Here is a 20,927-nt window from a genome sequence, read left to right on the forward strand (position 1 = left end):
CGAAGACATGCAAAATACCTGTTCAATGCATCTGCCATTTCCTTGTTTCCCATTAGTAATTCTCCAGTCTCACCCTCTAAAGGGTCAACACTCACTTCAGTTACTCTTTTCCTCTTCAAATACTCATGAAACCTCTTACTATCTATCTGTTTTTATATTTCTAGCTAGTTTACTCTCATACTTTAATTTCTGTCTCTTTTTTGTTAATCTTTGCTGATTTCTAAAATGTGTCCCATCTTTTAACCTACCCCTAAACTTCACAATATTGTACGCTTTTTCTTATAATTTGATACTATCTTTATCTTTCCTAGTTAGCTACAGATGGTGCATCCTTCTCCTAGGGTCTTTCTTTCTCAATGAAATATATTTTTGCTGAAAGTTATGGAATATTTCCTTAAATGTCTGTCATTGTTTCTCTACTGTCCTACCATTTAACCTATTTTCCCAGTTCACTTTTACAACTCTGTTCTCATTTCCTTGTATTTGCCTTTATTTAAGTTTAGGATACTAGTCTTAGACCCACACTTTTTACTCATCTCTCCTTCAAATTGAATGTGAAATTCAAGCATATTATGATCACTACTACCAGGAGGCTCCTTTAGCATAAGGTCATTAATTAAACCTGCACGTTACTAGGTCTAGAACAGGCTACTCTCTGGTTGGCTCTGGAACATACTATTCTAAGAAATTGGCCCGCAGCTCTAGCAGTCCAAGCAGTGTCAGAACTAAGTAGTGGGAGCCGCTGGGATGGCAAGCATCTCCACGGAGAAGAGAAGATGGATGCCGGAACCAGGTAAGTCGGGGCTTTTTGGGTGGGGAGAATTGGGCAGTCAAGGTGGGGGGTGGGGGGGGGCGGCATGGGGGCAGGTTTCGGAGGTCGGGCAGTAGGCATAAAGGGTGCCTCCGCATGCTATGCCCCCTCATTTACATAATTTTATTTTCAAAACAGCTAGCCCAATCCCACCTGCCTATGCCAACCATTTTATGGCATGAGCAGTGTGAAATACAGGTCAATTGGCTTGGTAATATGCTCAATTGCCCTTATTATTTATTTAAAAATGGCAGGTGGACTGCCTATTTTAGCGCCCACGCACCCATCATATGTGTGAGCAGGAAGGTGATGAGCTTGTCACCTCTTGTATTTTAACTGCCCCCCCCAACAATCCCCTGAAAACACACCCAGTAGGGGGCCATAAAATCCAGTCCAATGAGTACTTTGTATTGGTATTTACTGAGTAAAGAGGATGCTGACAAAATATTGCTAAAAGTGGGGATGATGGATGTAATGGATGGGAAGGCTGGCTAAGCTTAGAGTGAATAAGTCACCTGATCTAGATGGTTTTCATCCCAGGTTGATGAATGAAATGGGAGTGGAGATAGTGGAAGGGCTTGCCATAATCTTCCAATCTTCCCGAGATACAGGGGAGGTGCCAACGGAATGGAAAGTGACAAATGTGACACCCTTATTCAGGAAAGGGTATCATGACATTCTTCGTGATGCCAGGTCGGTCAACTTAACATCAGCAGTGGGTAAGATTTTAGGAACAATAAGGGAAAGAAACCAAATGACCAGAACTATTTTCCTATAAACCCTTCTATAAATCTTAACAGTGCAGTCTTAGCAATTATCATATTATCATGAATATTTTAACATTTTTCTGATTTCTTCAACCTCACTCAAAAAGAACAGGAATAGGTCATTTGTTCTGTCAATCATGCATGTCCATTACATTACCCTAATAGCTCTATCTTCATCAATTCCATTTTCTTGCTTTTTCCAGATCCCTTTAATACCTTTACTTCTCAAGCACATTTTCACAACCATTTGTATGGAGATTATTTTTTCAATATTCACTTAACTACTGTAGTTTCAATTTAAGAACAAGTCCTCTTGTTCATGCCTTCTCCTTTAGAACAAAGAACAAAGAAAAGTACAGCACAGGAACAGGACCTTCGGCCCTCCAAGCCTGCGCCAATCACATTGCCCATCAACTAGAACATGTTGCACTTCCCAGGTCCGTATCCCTCTATTCCCATCCTATTCATGTATTTGTCAAGCTGCCTCTTAAACACCACTATCATACCTACTTCCACCATCTCCTCTGGCAGCGAATTCCAGACACTCACTACCCTCTGCATAAAAAACTTGCCTCGCACATCTCCTCTATAGTTTTCTCCTCTCACCTTAAATCTATGTCCCCTAGTAATTGACTCTTCCACCATGGGAAAAAGTTTCTGACTATCTACTCTGTCCATGCCACTCATAATTTTGTAAACTTCTATTAAGTCGCCCCTCAATCTCCGTCGCTCTAGTGAGAACAATCCGAGTTTCTCCAACCTCTCCTCATAGCTAATAACCTCCAGACCAGGCAGCATCCTGGTAAACCTTCTCTGCACCCTCTCCAACGCCTCCATATCCTTCTGCTAATGTGGTGACCAGAATTGCATGCAATATTCCAAGTGTGGCCTAACCAAGGTTCTATACAGCTGTAGCATGACTTCCCAGCCTTTATACTCAATACCCATGCCAATGAAGGCAAGCATGTCATATGCCTTCCTGACTACCTTATCCACCTACGTTGCCAATTTCAGTGACCTGTGGACCTGTACACCCAGATCCCTCTGCCCATCGATGCACTTAGGGGTTCTGCCATTTACTGTATAATTCCTGCCTGTATTAGACCTTCCAAAATGCATTACCTTGCATTTGTCCGGATTAAACTCCATCTGCCATTTCTCTGCCCAAGTCTCCAACCGATCTATATCCCGCCATATCCTTTGACAATCCTCTTCACTATCTGCAACTCCTCTAAATTTAGTGTCGTCTGCAAACTTACTAATTAGCCCATTTTCCTCCAAATCATTTATGTATACCACAAACAGCAAAGGTCCCAGCACTGATCCCTGCAGAACTCCACTAGTCACAGCTCTCCATTCAGAAAAGCACCCTTCCACTGCTACCCTCTGTCTTCTATGACCAAGCCAATTCTGTATCCATCCTGCCAGCTCACCTCTGATCCCATCCGACTTTACATTCTGTACCAGTCTGCCATGAGGGACCTTATCAAAGGCCTTACTGAAATCCATGTATATAACATCCACTGCCCTTCCACCGTCGATCATCTTTGTCACTTCCTCTAAAAACTCGATCAAGTTAGTGAAACACGACCTCCCTTTCACAAAACCATGCTGCCTCTCACTAATATGCCCATTTGCTTCCAAATGGTAGTAAATCCTGTCACGAAGAATCTTCTCCAATAATTTCCCTATCACTACGTAAGGCTTACCAGCCTGTAATTTCCTGGATTATCCCTGCTACCCTTCTTAAACAATGGAACAACATTGACCATTCTCCAGTCCTCTGGGACCTCACCCATAGCCAGTGAGGATACAAAGATTTCTGTCAAGGCCCCAGCGATCTTCTCCCTTGCCTCCCTCAGTACTCTGGGGTAGATCCCATCTGGCCTTGGGGACTTATCCACCTTAATATTCTTCAAGACGCCTAACACCTACTCTTTTTTGATCTCAACGTGATCCAGGCTATCTATACACTCTTACCTAGACAAATCGACCGCTAAGTCCTTCTCTTTGGTGAATACTGATGAGAAGTATTCATTTAGTATCTCTCCCATTTCTTCTGGCTCCACACACAGACTCCCACCTCTGTCCCTGAGTGGGCCTTCCCTCTTGCTTTTTACATATGTAAAAAAGGCCTTGGGATTTTCCTTAATCCTGGTTGCCAGTGACTTTTCATGACCCCTTTTAGCCCACCTGACTCCTTGCTTAAGTTTTTTCCTACTTTCTTTGTATTCTCCACGGGCTTCATCTGTTCCCAGCCTTCTAGCCCTTACGAATGCTTCCCTTTTCTTTTTGACTAATCTCTCAATATCTTTCGTTATCCAAGGTTCCTGAAACTTGCCATGCTTATCCTTCATCTTGGCAGGAACATGCCGGTCCTGAATTCTTATCAACTGACGTTTGAAAGCCCCCCACGTCAGTTGTTGATTTGCTCTCAAACATCCGCCTCCACTCTAGATTCCTCAGTTCCTGCCTAATATTGTTATAATTAGCCTTCCCCCAATTAAGCACCGAGGACTCCTGTTATCCTCATCCATCAGTACCTTGAAACTTACTGAATTATGGTCACTTTTCCCGAAATGCTCTCCTACTGAAACTTTGACCACCTGGCCGTGTTCATTCCCTAATACCAGGTCCAGTATTGCCCCTTCCCTAGTTGGACCATCTACATATTGTCTCAGGAAGCACTCCTGGATGCACCTTACAAATTCTGCGCCATCCAAACCCCTAGCACTAAGTGATTCCCAGTCAATATAGGGAAAGTTAAAATCATTCACCACGACAACCCTATTGCTTTTACATCTTTCCAAAATCTGCCTACATAACTGTTCCTCAATTTCCCACCGGCAATTGGGAGGCCTATAGTAAACCCCCAATATTGTGACTGCACCCTTCCTATTCCGGAGCTCTACTCATATTGCCTCGCTGCATGAGCCTAACGAGGTGTCCTCCTGTCGTACAGCTGTGATATTCCCCTTAACCAACAGTGCAACTCCCCCACCTCTTCTACATCCCTCTCCATCCTGCCTGAAACATCTAAATCCTGGAATGTTTATCTGCCAATCCTGTCCATCCTTCAACCGAGTCTCTGTAATAGCAATAACATCATAGTCCCAAGTACTAATCCAAGCTCTAAGCTCATCTGCCTTGCCTGTTATACAAATGCATTTCAGACCCCCAGTCCCAATGTGTTCAGTAATTTCTCCCTGCCTGCCCTTCTTCTTAGTTCTACTGGCCATATTCACTGGTTCCCAGTCCTTTATTTCACCTGCTGACCTATTTGTCTGGTTCCCACCCCCCTCCCGAGTGACACTAGCAAACCTCGCAGCCAGGATATTGGTGCCCCTCCAGTTTAGATGCAACCCGTCCTTCTTGTACAGGTCCCACCTGCCCCAGAAGAGATCCCAATGATCCAGATATCAGAAACCCTCCCTCCTCCACCATCTGTTCAGCCACGTGTTCAGCCGCACTATCTTCCTATTTCTAGAATTGGCTGAAGACTGGCATCTGTAATGCTGAGGAGAATGTCAAGATGGATCATCCATTCGACACTCCTAGCTGAAGATTGCAGCAAATGCTTCAGCTTTATCTTTTGCACTGATGTGATGGGCTCCTCCATCATTGAGGATGGGGATATTTGTGGAGCCTCCTCCTCTAGTGAGCTGTTTAATTGTCCACCACCACTCACGACTGGATGTGGCAGGACTGCAGAGCTTAGATCTGATCTGTTGGTTGTGGGATTGCTTGGCCCTGTCTATCATTTGCTGCTTTTGCTGTTTGGCACACAAGTAGTCCTATGTTATAGCTTCACCAGGTTGAGACCTCGTTTTTAGGCACGTCTGGTGTTGCTCCTCGCATGCCCTCCTGCACTCTTCATTGAACTAGGGTTGATCCCCTGGCTTGATGGTAATGGTAGAGTGGGGGATATGCTGGGGCACAAGGTTACAGATTATGTTCAAGTACAATTCTGCTGCTGATGGCCCATAGCGTCTCATGGATGCCCAATTTTGAGTTGCTAGATCTGTTTAAAATCTATCCCAGTTAGCACGGTGGTAGTGCCACACAACACAATGGAGGGTATCCTCAATGTGAAGGCGGGACTTCGTCTCCACAACGACAGTGCAGTGGTCACTCATCCCAATACTGTCATGGACAGTTGCATCTGTGACAGGCAGGTTGGTGAGGATGAGGTCAAGTGCGTTTTCCCATCTTGTTGGTTCCCTCACCACCTGCTGCACACCCAGTCTAGCAGCTGTCATTTAGGACTCAGCCAGCTTGGTCAGTAGTGGTATTACTGAGCCACTCTTGGTGTTGGACACTGAAGTCCCCCACCCAGAGTGCATTCTGCACCCTTGCCACCCTCAGTGCTTCCTCCAAGTAGAGGAGTACTGATTCATCAACTATATGAATCATTCCTTAGCTATCTAACAAATTCCTTTTATTAGTTTAAAACACCTCATTCAGATCATCTCAATCTCCTAATCTATTTGTTTACTTCACAATGTCTAATGCCAGTTTTTTTTTTAAAAGACAATACAAACTTCAAGAATCAGCCATGTAGATTTGCCATAACGTACGTTGGAAAGGCCATTAAAAGGTGTTACATATTAGGTGGGTGGAGGATTCACACCAACTCAGAGTTCATTACAATATTCTAATGATCTTTCTTCTCATTCAATTCTCTCATTCATTTTCAGGTAACAAAGTCTACGCTTAAGTACCTTACCAAGACACTCAATCTATTGAAAGTCAGTTCTGCTAGAGGAAACCAAGATAGTCTTCAATGAACCTGCTTGCATCATGATTCATTATTTATTCCTTTGAAGTAACAGCCCAAGCACATCCTGTGGGATTACTACAGAGCACTAGCAGGAATGCATCAGGTGGACACACAGCATGATTCTAGGGATTTGGACTTTATGCTTAAACTGCTGTCCAAGATGGCTGGGTTTCCACACCAAAATGGGACATAGCACAGAGCATGTACCCAGGGGAGGGGGGATGTAAGAATGTGAGGGATGAGAGCTAGAGGGCCTAATATTGAACAACACAACTGGGATGAAGCTCCAGAAAACTGAGAATTTTTGGCCTCAACAAGCTTCAGGGTCACCTAGACACAACAATGAGGCAAGACTTCTAACTCATATCATTAGGTCTGTTGACAAAGAAATTAGTCTTCATGTTGGGTGATTGCCAGCAGCAAGATCGTGGCAGGAATTTGGATTGGTGGTGGTGCCATCTCTCAGGGTGATAAGACATCAGATGTTCCTGCCAGGCCGCTACAATAACTGCAGGTGACAGTAAGCATTCAGGGCAGGCTGTCCACATAGTTGCAGAATTAGTGCAGTTTGTACGTCTGGACTCAGGTGCAGGGACAAGAGGGTCACCTCTCATGCACACAAAGCACACAGCCAGCTTGCACATTTCTGAGCTTATAAATATAATGCGTTGGTAGCAGAAGTTTGGAAATCTCCTAGCTCAGCCTGCTTCAGGAGAAATTACAATTTTTGTTCCAGGGAGGGACGGGTGCATGCTGGAGTTGGCATAATGGTGTATGCATTATGAGGCTTGGTTAAGAGTCCAGGCTCCCATTAGTTTGTTGTAACTGAAACACACTAGGGAAAACATTACTTGATTGACAGCTTTTTACTCTTAGATCTATTTTGTCAATGGTGCAATGTTCACTTACACATTATAAAGAGGTGTCAAACGCTTATAGTTTCTAATATCGATACTTTAAAGGTCTGGTTGATTGTGGTAAGAGCAATTAAAAAAAAGTTATGAAAGGCTGCTTTTTGTAAGCTTTTCCACACATGTCATAGTTATTGTAGAGTTCAATGATTCTGTATAGGGTGTACACTGAGTGAATGGCAATGGAAGCTGGAGTTGGCATGAGGGACCACGGAGGTTATGATGGCCATTGGGGAGAGTTGAGGGGCATGAGTTAGCATGGAGGGTATGACAGGGCATGGTTTGGTATGGAGAGTATGAGAAGCCATTGGATGGGTGGAGGAGCATGGGTTGGCATGGGTAAGGCCTTTTGAAGTTATATTTCAAAAGGGTTCCAGATCCAGACTATGGTTCATGACTCCGCTGAGGGGCCATGAACCACAAGTCCTTGAGAAGTTGGCTCGACTCCACGAAAATTGTTGGAGGTGGACTAGGAAATGCCAACCCTGCAATGGAGCCGGCCAGGTCAGGGATGCAGTGTGTGGGCTTGCCACCCACACCCTTCTCCCATGCTGGTGAAAACTGGGGGCTGGAATGGGGGCTGGAATCCTGGAATAGGGTTCCGTCTACTGTTTTTAGAAGTCTGCTGAGTATGCCCAACTCCGTGAAACTCCAGCCCATTGTAACAGCAGGTTTAAGACCATATGCTTTACATTTTGCACTAAAGAGGAACACCACGGAAGCAAACAAACTCAAACATGAAATGTTTGGCTATTAAAAATCTGGTTAACCTAAAGTTGTTGTCTGTACACACTGTGTTCTTAGAAAGCTTAGGAAACATATTTCGTTCAGAGGCAGAAACTAGAAAATCTGTGATTGACAGGGATGATTTAATACAAGGCAGGTGAAAGCTTAAAAGAACATAAGGAATAGAAGGAATAGACCATATGACCCATCAACCCTGCTCCGCCATTCAAAATGATCATGGCTGATCTTGGGCTTCAACTCCATTTTCCTGCCCGCTCCCCATATCCTTTCATTTCCTGTGCAAGAGCTTATTTAACAACCTTCAAAGTCAGTATCGGGTTTTCTTCCACAACCTCTTCAGGCTGCTTCCTGCTCCCCTTAGTAGTTTCCTTGCTGCTCTATAAGGCTGCAACAATGCCCCTTTGCAGAGTAAAGTCATCCAGCATACAGGAGACCCCAACAATATTATAATGTTCTACCTTATCCAAACTACATCTTAAGTGGATAAAATTACTTCATAAAAGGGTAAAAGCACAAAATCAAAATAAGCTTGTTATCTACCTCATATTGACAACTTCTAGCAGTGTGAAGTTGCAATTCTGGTACAGAGCTATCATTTTCAGGTCTTGCTCTGTGAAGTTTGGCAAAGAGCACAGTGGAAGATGGTACACTGAAATTAAAACAGTCATATTAGAATTCAATACAGAAAACCAACTTACCTAAAAATAAATTCAGTGCCAACTTTATCCACTGTTAAGAACCAATGCTTCATTTTTAGAGAAATTTAAAAGTCCCTTTGGCCCATTAGACACCATTCCCATTTATGAATTTTCAAATCACTGGAGCCAATATAGGAGAAATATTAGAGCTTCCTGCACAGGATATGTGGATCTCCATGTGCACTTTCAAATAGAAATGGAATCTGATGAGGGGAAAGAATCAATTAGAAAAATGGATAATAGAATCTGAAAAATGAACAGAAAATGCTGGAAACACTCCAGCAGATCTAGCAGTATTCTATGGAGGTGAGTTAGGAGGCGGAACCTAGAGTGAAATCAGCAAACGGCACTTTAGGTAGGCCAGCCAATGCACTCCTGCCTCCAAGAGATCTTGTCAGTTATCTGCCTAGCAGCATAGGCCAACTGGGTGAGGCATGCTGACACTGCTGGGATCTTCCTGACAGTAGCCAGGTCCCCAACTGAGAACAGAGCCTGGAACTGAACTAGAGGCGGTCTCCTGGTGGAAGGCCGGGGGCAGAAGGACATCAAGTCCTCATCTCTATTACCACAGCACAGACCTGCTAGAATGCAGGTGAGTTGGATCCCCCCACCCCCGACAGCCATGGCCATGAGGGTATTCTTTGCTTTTTATAATGTGATAGAGGAACTCCATTTTTCACATCACAGCAGGCCCTCTGATTTGGCCTCTCACTTCAATGGCCCACCCGGTTCTGAATTGAATTTGGTCCCTGGAGGCGGCGCCTTAATTGGTTGCGTGTGGGAAGATCGCGAGGGATGTCTCACTGTGGCCACTTCCTGCTTTCAGATTTGGAATCGAGTCTCAAATCAGGTTTGTGATCCAATGGGAAAATCCAGCCCAAGGTTCGATCGTCTTTCATCCAAAATATAAAACTTCTTTAAAAGTGATGAAGCATTGCTTCTTGCATGCAAGTGAAAGAACATCTTTTAAACCAGTGTTGTCCAAAATGCTCGCCATTTGTCATGTGTGACGGTTTGATGTTGTTCATGAATACAGCTACACAATATGGAGCTGTGTTAAAGTTGCAGAGGTGGGTATATGTATGGGTGTCACTTGCTAAACCGTTATTTGACGTCTGTGCCTAACTGAGCAGGGCAGAATCAGCCACATCGTTGTTCGGCAGGAGTCACATATTGGTCACATCATGACCACGTTTATCAGAATATAGCTCAGTTGTCAGGTTTCTAGTGACCTGGAAGCTGAAGGGCCACTTGCTCAATGAAACAAGATAAATAGTCTGCCATCTGTTACTTTCTCTTAAATGACAATCTGTGAAGCGCTGTGAAAGCAGGGCCAGCCTTTGGAGGGAGAGCAGTCTGACTGCTCTAGAGACTTTCTTGGGGAATCTAATAATACAGGGGATGCTAACTCAAGAATTTTGGTTTAGTTTAGATTGTAGTTGGCAGTTTTCTCAAAACAGTTGAGGTGAGTGAACAACTGAGGGCACTGAATGACCGCCAATGTTGAAATGTGCAATTTTAGCAAGTTAGGTGGTGCAGCAACATCCAAATGTATTCAGCCTTCATCTTATTAAATGTATTAAAACGAGTAACTAAAAGGAACAGGGTGACACTGACATAAAAAGGAGAGATTACATCAAGTTGGTCATGAGCTAAAGGTTTTTAAATGTCCCGACGCTGTGTTTGGAAATGGTAGGTGACTGAGAAAGCAAGGAGAGTCAAAAGCGCTGAAAACAAAACATAGAAATTCTTCAATTCTATTCCTGCCTTGAGTCTCGTAACGTATCAATTATGATAAAAAAAGAGATAATTTACAACTGAAGAAATTTAGTTTTTTCGAAATAAACTGGAGCACAATGTCAGAAACAGAACGCTTCAGATAACAGATCGTCATCACAATTTGACAGTGTATTCAGCAGGACTACTTTGACGAACAGTTAGCTTGCAAAACCCTTTTTGAAGCTGTTATCCTGGCTCTGTTGTGAGTGTATCGGTCTGGATTGTTGATGGTTTAAAACCAAAAAATATTTTCAAAAGATTGTGCATTTGCTTTATTAACATTGTATACATTTCGTATCATGTAGCGAACACAGTGACCTGGTCACCACAAGCTTGATGAACATCAAAATTCTATTGGACAACACTGTTTTAAACATGCTACAGATGAATGTCAATACTAGTATTTAGCTGAACAACATAGCCATTTGTGGGAAGTGACTTTCTATTAAAAAATCTTAGCAGAACATTTCAGACAAAATTGTTTCATCAACCCCTCTCACCCTGAAATATAAGTGGAACTCAGGGTTGGCAGGCTAGCAAACTCCCACTTCCGACACTTTCAGTCCCAATTAGGCCCAAATGGTTTGCCCATACTTTCCATTTTACAGGTTGATAAGGTCAATAAATGCCAAATTCCTACTGCATCAGTCATCTTCATTAACTCAAAACAACTCCACTCCACCCTCGTAGTTGGCGAAAAAAATCTATAGATGCACCATGTAAAGTGCTTTACACCCCTTCATTCTGTAATACTGTCGATAAAATCAAATTTGAAATGGTTTGAAAGTCAGCAACAGGAAATCATACACTAATTGTGTGCTTTTGTTCCAGTGTATTAAATAATGGTAATATTTTTAGAAAGCAATCAAATGTAATTGCAGTTAACATACACACTGCTTTTATATTTTAAAACCTGTATCAGGCAAAAAATTGATATTGCCAGGCAGAAGGTTTAAAGTTTAGTTTTGCATCTACGAGACAAATTTCTTTTCAAAACTTGAAAGGGTTTTTAATGTATATTTAGGATTTTGTAATAATATACTTGTAATGCTATATAGTAACGTATGTAAAAAAAATGCGGCATTGATCATTAGTTATACAATTTCAGAGAAATGATTCATCAGTGTAAACAAAATCTCACCTATGATTAGCTCGTGTTGGGTTTAAGATTGCTAATGTACTAATATTCATATTGTTACCTGACACACATTCCCACAGTTCCATCCTAGCATTTACACTCTATCTCCTCACTGCCCACAATTCCTCCAAGGCTCTCCTGTTTTAACAGCCATGGATGTCACTGCTTCCTCCCGGCCCTACTAAGGGCTGGGCCTTCCCTATTCCCTTCCAGATGAGGCCCCCAACTTCTCTCTCTCTCTCTCATCTGTACATGTTGCAGTCAACTCTGGGAACACCACCAGGCTTGCTTATAGCTCCAGAGCAAATGCATTAGCAACTGCAAGAGAATCCAGCCTGCCTAAGGTAGAGGTGCAACTAAATCCAGCCCCTTGGTCTTATGCAGCCACTTTGTTTTTCCCCTGAATCAGACCTCAGATTCCTGATTTTTACTCCGGTGGCTCAACACTTCCCAATCTATTCCAATCTGAGCCCCTGTTATGATCTTCCTTCCTCCTACCCCGATATCCTATTTTGTACCCAGGCAGAGGTAACAAGATAATTTCCGCAGAAGTCAGAGTCCATCTAGCTCCAAGTCACCTTGAGTAGTGAGGAGACAAAAAGAATACAAAAGTAAGAGAAACAAAAGATGAGAGGAAGGAAAGGAAACCAGACTTTTCTAAACTTTACATATGAAAACCTTAAGATTAAGTTTTAAATAGTCCTAATTCGAGCTGTTTATAAAGTAATACTGGCCTTGTTGTTACAACAAAATCTTCATGCGACCATGGTACATGAAACCTGTACACGTCCTCTGTCTTCCCTGTCAGATTAGAAAGAACCTTATGTAACCAACACATTTAAAAAACAAACATCTTCATCAACCAGAACATATGGCAACAATAACCAATTTGAAGATGTTACATGGTAAAATAACTTTCTCTTAAAAATGGCAAAAACGATTCAGACTTGACAGTGGGCAGCTCCAGGATTTGTTAATCATCTGTTCCTCAAGTCATTAATTTAGATTAAATGTTTGTTTAAGGAAGTCATGAATGAACATCAGTGGGGACTCAAAGGTTCTCTGCTGTCCCCTCGAACAACAATGGCTCTGTTGTACGGTCTTGCTTCCTTCCCAGTTTCAGCAGGCCCACCTATGTTTTTTGCTATTTTGTCAGGATTCTCACTTTGCTGCAAAATGAGAGTAATAAGCATGGTAACTGGAGCTGATGTTGAAAGAAAGTGGCCTATCTTCCTTGTATTAAATTATAGAAGAAGTTTTATTGACACCTGAGCATGAGTGCAGATAGGAAACAATACAATCCTGATCTTGGAAGATCATAAATTCTCACCCACAAGGTGCCATTCAGTTAATAAGTAGTAAGCCACAGCTAAACACTTTGGGCCAGGAACAAGGGAAAAAAAATCAACCTGCCAAGACTCTCACATCTACGTCGCAAGTTCCATAGTTAGAGGCCTAGGACAGAGGTCAGCAACATGCAGCTCCCCGGGGTCTAATGTGCTGTTCCCAACCAACACATCTTTCAAATGTTGACTGCAATATGTTTTCAGAAAATTCTTCCCCCAATGTGCTCCCAATGTAGAAACATGGAAAAGGACCCTTAGCTATCTGAAAATTCTTGTCTTTCGAATGCTACCCGTACTATCACCCACCATCCAATCATGTATGCAGGTTAGCACATTAATCAATAAACCATTGCATTCACTCTGACTCAAACAGTTCGCCTAAATTGGCACATTCTGATTGGTCGCCACAATTTGAACCTGACTGATTGGTATTAATGGTAAGTGTTCCGCGATTGGGTAGATGTACAAATAGGGTATTGACTGGTCAATTTTAACAGAGTGCTCTTGATGCTGTGCTGGTGAAAACATGCAGGCCGGTACTTTAATCAATAAAAGCGCGCACTCACTCTGGTTCTGGTGCTGAGGCTTTGTTGGTGAGCACTTACATCATGTGCAGGCAGGCAGTTAAATCATTGAAAGAACAGACTTACTCTGGCCCTTGTTTTGAGGTTGCTTTGGTAATGGCTGCAAAGAGGAGAAGAGTTGAAGAGAAAAATCGGGGATTTTAAGATGAATGGATTGATTCATCCACATTCATCCCAAATTCGGCTGGCCTCCCTGTGTGTCCCATTTATAATGAGAAATTCACTAACAAGAAGAAATCCAATCTTGAGAGATAATTCACTAAAAAAAGCTCACTGCCTTAGCCAAAAGTTATCCTGCTGTAGAAGTTTGAAAAAGGCCGAGAAATATAGGAACATGCTTGCTATGTGGAATCATCAAGTAGGTCAACGACTGCTAGTTCTGTGGCAGCTCAAGAAACTGAAACAAGGATAGCCAGTCACAGATGGTGAATATATAAAGGAATGTTTTATCAAAGTCACAGTGATTTAAAAACCAAAATGAAATTGTTCAAAAATTAAAGACATGCCTTTATTTGTGAAGACTGTGAGGGACAGAATAGTGAAAATGGCAACAGATATCACCAGTCACAGGATTGAGGGTATAAATTCAGCTCCAGTGTGTGCAAGTATCTTCAAGCAATAATTTCATAAAAAGCAAATTGAGAAGCTAACTGAAGGATGAAAGTTCAGTCTTGCTTGGAAATGAAAATGAAAGCATACTGTCCAAATATCAAATGACTCTCCAAAGAAATCTAGCAGCAAAAATTGCATTAAAGTAAGAGTACTTTTTTCACTTAAGGGAGGAGTTATGTTAATTAAATAGCTTGTTCTGTTGTTTTAAACTTCTATTAACAATGTACATGAGGGAGCATCATTCAAATTAGCAACTACTTGTAAAAATCGTTACAAGGTTGTCGATAATCAAATGTCCGCTTTCATTGATTTTAAACAAGTTTGTTTACAAGGGTCAGTGAAATGGTGTTGCATAAAAATCTACAAATGTGTCTGCCTTGTTTTTTTGTTATTATTAGAGTTTGAGTAACGGCATTGTGGCTCTTAAGATTACTGCATTTTTGACTAATGGCCCTTCTTGTCATTAAGGTTGTAGACCCTTGGCCCAGGAGATGGTCTCTTGTTCAGCCTCTTGCTTAAAGTATGATGTGTAATTTGGGACAAAGGGAAGATAATGTGCACAATCTGAACAAGAACTGAAGTGTTATAATTAAAAGTCACAATAATATCAAACTTTACAATGAAGACAAATAAAATTAAGCAAAATTGATGCAAAATACTGCAGATGCTGGAAATCTGAAATAAAAACAGAAAATGCTGGAAATACCAAGCATATCAGGCAGCAACTGTGAAGGGAAACAGAGTTAACAGTTCAGATTGATGGCCTTGAAGGGTCATAATCTCCATTAATGCATTACTAAATAGTGCAAAATCACTATAAATATCTCATCCATTCTTTTCTTACTCTAGATTTTACTATTCCAATGCTCCCCTAGTCATCCTCCATTTTCCACCCTCCATGACGATGATGTAATTCAAAACTCTGATGCCCATATCCTAACTCACACTAAATTCTGTTCACCCAGTACCCCTTACACACTTCTTACTTTGGGTCCTGGTCTGGTAAGGCCTCACTTAAAAAATTTTCATCCTTGTTTTCAAATCCCTCCATAGCCTCACCCCTCTCTATCGCTGTAATCTCCTCCAGCCTTTCAATGCTGCGGGATATCTGCACTCCCCCAATTCTGGCCTCTTGTACTTCCCTCAATTTTAATTGTTCCAATAGCTGTTAAGGTCTTAACCTCTGGGATTCCTTCCTAAATCTTTCCACCCCTCTTTCTCTCCTTCCTCCTTTAAAATACTCCTTAATTCTCTCTGACCAAGTCTTTCATCATCAGACCTAGTGCTCCAGGTTTGGGATCCTTTACAAGGTAAAGGCAGTATATAAATGCATGTTACTTTAGTAAGCCATCAAAATATTTAGGATAACGGACAAGTTATCAGTGTCATTCTTAACAATAAAATACAAAAAAATTGAATATTCTAAAAGTAACAAAAACAATGCTTATTGTGTGGATGAATTACGATGTACCGCTATGGATAAATACAGAAAAGCAAAAAATTATTGAGTTATGCAAACTGCAGCAAAAAAGGTCTTTTAGTGAATTTGGTCTTTGTTTGCTCTTCAACAGAAGCTAAAATCTCATTTCCCTATCCCATATCATTATATATTCTTCCTTTTCAAATGATGCTATAACCCCTGCCTAAATAGCCAATTGTGGTAAAGAATTCTATTTTCTAAAAGCCCTCTGCATGAAAATATTCTTTCTATATAATAATCCTTAGTTAATTCCTCCTCTTTACAAATTTGCTAATGATGGGAAGCAATTTTTCACCATTTAACTTTTTAACTTTCATAATTTTGACAACCACCACCTTTAACCATCTATGCTCCAGTCAAAAATCCTCAATTTCTCAAACCTTCTTCATAACTGTAACTTCTCACTCCTCTGGCATTAATTCTAGTGGATTTTTGTTGCACCTCTGTTGTGGTTTCAATATTCTTCCGGTAGCCTGTAGGACAGTGCTTCCCAAACTTTTTCCCCCGTGACCCCACTTTAATGCTTGAAATTTGGTGCTACCCCAGACTTAAGAAATAGTTGTTGAGGAGGGGGCCAATGGTTTTGTCTACAACAATTTTGAAGACTCTGATGAGGCCTGTGAAATGATCTTAACCGTATTCAATGGATAGTGGATGGCAGGCTTCAAGAAGAGCCGGCAACCTTCAGACCAAAAAAATGGTTTTATGCTAAACCGATTTTTACACTAAGGTGCATCATTGAGAACTGCCAAGAGTATCAAGCCCCCTGGTCACTGTAGTGTTAGGGTGCTCGGGACTGTAAGGGTTAATGCGGGACTGGGGAAACAGTACCACCAACATTATGATGTAGAGAGTTACATGGGAGTAGCAGAGTGTATTAGTGAGTCTGATAGAAGCCACCATGAAGATAGTACCTAGTCAGGACTGTATCCTATACATATGCATATAGATACATTTTATTAATAAACAGTTATTGCTCAACCACAAAAACCTCTAGACCTCTTTATGAAACATACAGCCTTATAAAATGGTGGCAGCAGCTGAAGGACCCCAAAATCCCTAAGAATGAAGAAGTAAAGAAACTGCAGTCTGACCTGAGAGAAGTGTGCCTAACTTGAAGACCTTGAATAAATAGCTGGAGATCACCTAAGAAGCTCCCTTATAGACATGAAGGCTGAAGGGCAGAAGGAAGATCCACTGTGCAGCATTAGAGGACTCCAACAGAGCACATGGAGGTCCACTGCGAGACCCAATTGAAAGCAGAGTCAAAGCACCTAGCCGGAGAGCAACAGGTTGAGCAAGCTACAAAAAAAAGACAGCTGAAATAAGCTGTTAAGTTCAGTGCATTAATCAGCAGCACTAGCAGATCGATTGTTCTAACAAGTGTGGTTTGAAGATCGCTGCACCACGGATCCAGAGACAGCCCCACACACGAGTGAAAAAAAAAATTTTCCTTTTAAAGAGAAGGCTGAACAAAGTAAAAATCAGCTTTAATTCGATTCTCCAAGCTTAGGAAAGCAACTAGCTGGCTGAAATCAGCCTGTAAAATCGGTGTAATAATCAGGTAGCACTAGCAGACCGACTGTTTTAACGAGTGCGACTTGAAGAATGTTGCAGCATGGATCCAGAGTTCGTGACCCCATGTGAACAAAAGGAGAAAAAAAGTTTGAAAAATAAGTCAGAGCAAAAAAATCTGCTTCAGTTTGATTCTCCAAGCTTCGGAAAGCAACTAGCTGGCCAAAATGATTCATTCAAAAGGTTTTCTACAGAATCACTGAAGTTTAAACCGGCTCTGTAACCGCAACGGGAGAGTGCCAAATCTCAAAGTGCAAGAAGCGAAAAAAAAAAATTACCGCATCGCCATTTAAGAAAAAATTAAAGCTGTATTTCCCCTGTGCTGAAAACAGCCATGGATGGTAAATCAACACTGCCAGAACAATTAAGGAAGATGGAAGGGCTAGCCCAGGTGCAAAATTGGGCATTATGATTTTTAAGATATATGATAGCATCAGTCTTGAACAAGAAAACAGAGGCAGAACAAATGGATACACTATTATATTCAGTAGGTCCAATAGCCAACAATATAATTGCCAGTCAAGGAATAAATTAATCTTCCAATAACTTTGAAGAGGTCATGAAGTCCTTTGATACCTACTTTAAACTAAGAAGCAATAAAATTTTGGGGTGAGCAAAATTAACAAGAGTGTCCAAAAGCCAGGGGAACCATAGACTCCTTCATAAATGAGTTATACAGATTGGCTGAAGGCTGTGACTATGGTGATTTTAAGTCGGAGCTCTTAAGAGACCGAATAGTAGTCGGAATAGACAATGTCATTCTTTTGGACATACTCCTATCTAAAGACGATTAGACTTTGGAAAAAGCCATCTGCATCATCAGACAATCAGAAGTCTGCCTGCAAAACGGATCCATTTTACATGGTGAAGTTAAACCATGGTAAAGAGCAACCCCAAGAGTCCAGCTCTTAACGCAACAAAAAGACAACAAGACTACAGGGCAAGGAAAGCAATACCTAAGCAAAACATAATATGTTGACAGACTATGTCAGCGCTGTGGCACTAAAAGGTCTCACAGGTACGAGCTGTGTCCAGCAATCACCATACAGTGCTCTCCTTGTAACTACCTGGGACACTTTGAGAAGAGGCGCAAGTCCAAAACTTCGAGAAGTGTGGAGTATCCCAAACGAGTCCATGAGATAGGTGAGCCACACCAAGGAGAAGACCAACAATGCTTCTTGGGAGAAATGAATGATCCAAGATTCATATTTTAGGCTGCTGACGTATCTGTAAATGGTCACCTCATGAATTTCAAGTTAGACACAGGAGCTAATGTGAAGGTCCTGTCAGATCAGGAACCGTGGCTAAGAGACCTCTGGCTACAGATGAGACACACCACTGTATGGTCCCAGAGGAATCCAACTACTGGTCGTAGGCATGATTCACGAGCCGCTCTGGTATGGCAACAAGCAAATAATTGAAACTCTGTATGTCATCTGTTAAGCAACCCTTTTATTTCCTAAGCAGAGGTGTCAATGTTGCCCTCAACCTTCTCAAAATGGCATAAGTCATCAAGACAACTGGAGTCAACTGCATCGGATTGGAGACTTCCAAGAGGTCCACCAGTGCTGATGATCTCAAGTGCGACTTCAATTCGGAATTGTCCTCACTCTTTGCAGAAGCAGTTATTCCAGCTCCTTTGCAGATAGCAGAAAATGCTCTTTTTTGGTCAGGCCAGCCAAACCTCCAGATTAACACCAACTTAATTAAAACAGAAGATACAGAGGAGAAGGAGCAGCAGCAGAAGGTTGGCCTGAGCTTCAGAGTCAAACAGTTGCTGTCACAGGACCAGGAAAAACTACAACAACAAAGCTGGAGCTTCAAGCTCACAGCACAATACGAAGTTGATCCTGCAGAAGGAGAGAAGCAACCGACTCACCAAGATAAAACTCAGGGAGACATAAGCACACATGAAGAAGCAAAATGCAGCATTAGAAGCCAAACTGCAGGCTGAGCTCAAGGATGAGGAACATACAAACTTAAAGGAAGAACATGGCAGACCCCACTATAAAAGAAAACCTGAGCCCACTCTATTAGCGAATGGAGTGAACATTCCCTACAGAAGGAGGGGGCTTAGCCCATGGTATCCGATCAAGGAAGACAGGTTGTCGACAAGGGAAAACACAACACCAAGGAGCGCAAGAAGTGAACCAGATGTTGACACCTGAGCACATAAACACCAAGTAATACAACTTTAACTCCAGACCAACAAAATCAGCCCAAAGCAGTTGAGGCTACCACTCCTCCAAACTTGAAAAGAACGAGATCTAGAAAAGTCGTAATGCCTCCAGGCCATCTGATTCTGTAAAGTCAGAGACTTGGGAGAGAGGTGTAGTATTAGGGGTTAGGATGTTCAGGACTATAAGGGTTAATATAAGACTGGGGAAACAGTACCATCCACATAATGTAGAAATAGTAGAGTGTCATCATGAGTCTGGTAGAAGTCAGCATGAAGATACAACCTAATCAGGACTGTATCCTAAATATATATATATATATATATGTTTGTATGTATATAGCAATGTGTTATTAATAAACTATTATTGTTCAACCATACAAGCCTCTAGGCCTCTTCTTGAGACAACATACAACCTTACAACAGCCATCAGCTTTATAAACTCCACCAAGGCTTTTGATAGCCTACACTGACCTTCACGCTGGAAAATTCTCTCTTCATATGGCATCCCATCGAGGATGCTTTCAGCTATTGAGAAGATCTATGAGAATTTCAGGTTCTGTGTCAAAACAGAGGATGGTTGCAGTGACTGGTTCCATGTGCTGTGTGGTGCCAAGCAAGGTTGCATCCTTTCTCCTACTCTTTTTGTTGTTGCCATTGACTGGGCATTTAGGAATCAACTAAGGGCAATCTTGGATTGAAATGGATCAGGGATATTCAGCTTACAGACTTGGACTTTGGTGATGACATTGCTGCCCTATCAAACAGCATAGCAAGGTTGCAACAGCTGATCAACTCAATTAGCAATCAGGCTGAGAGAGTGGGGCTCATCATAAATGCCAAGCAAACAAAAAATATGATGACACGAGACCACCAACAACCAACAGATGAAACTGTCAATTAAAACAATATTGACATCATACAGGACTTCACCTAGCTGGGCAGTCCATTAATATCCAAGGAGCAACAGACAAAGAGCTCAAAGTGACTATAAACTGCACTGAAGCGCCCCTCCTATGAAATTTCCCTGGCAGAAGACTATGAAGGGAAACCTTACCAAGTACAAGCAACAGTAAAAAGAAATACTTTGCATGTTGGTCTAGTGTCAAGTTCACATTTTATAATGGTATGTAATACATAGTGCCTCTGCATTTATAGTAACATTCAAGAGTTCCCTTATAAAATAAATATCCTTTTTCCAGTATCTCACATTCTGCACAATATTCCAAACCATACAGAAATTTTTTGGAGAATAGTTAATTTCTCAAGCACTGCAATTCAAAGCTTGCAAAGAAGACAATGAATCTTTGATGGATATATAATCTCTGAGCACACCTGTGCACTTAGAATGCCTCCTGAGGTGAAATGATGCCTGAGTGCCAAGGTGAAGTTCAACAATTTACAAGACACACACTGACACAACTTACTTTAGAATGATAGCTTACCATGGATGAACTGGCATTGACTCCTTACATGGATTTTAAAAGCCTGATATATCTAAATGGGAGAGAGACAAATATGAG

General features: G+C 41.7%; 1 protein-coding gene across 5 annotated transcripts in view; it reads right to left on the minus strand.

Moving 5' to 3' along the window:
- pgap1 (post-GPI attachment to proteins inositol deacylase 1) overlaps positions 1-20,927 on the minus strand; it is a 189,151-nt gene that overhangs the window by 95,375 nt on the left and 72,849 nt on the right. For all 5 annotated transcript variants that reach the window (XR_005944544.1, XM_041200460.1, XM_041200459.1 and 2 more), the window contains exons 16-18: positions 20,850-20,901; positions 12,366-12,432; positions 8,557-8,665 (exon numbers count right to left, since the gene is read on the minus strand). Coding sequence is in view for 4 of the 5 variants with exons in the window: in XM_041200460.1 (XP_041056394.1) it covers positions 8,557-8,665; positions 12,366-12,432; positions 20,850-20,901 (228 nt within the window). In the remaining variant the exon portion in view is untranslated. The remainder of the gene's footprint in view (positions 1-8,556; positions 8,666-12,365; positions 12,433-20,849; positions 20,902-20,927) is intronic.

Source organism: Carcharodon carcharias, chromosome 12 (genome assembly GCF_017639515.1).
Source record: "Carcharodon carcharias isolate sCarCar2 chromosome 12, sCarCar2.pri, whole genome shotgun sequence".
NCBI classification, from domain to species: Eukaryota; Metazoa; Chordata; class Chondrichthyes; order Lamniformes; family Lamnidae; genus Carcharodon; species Carcharodon carcharias.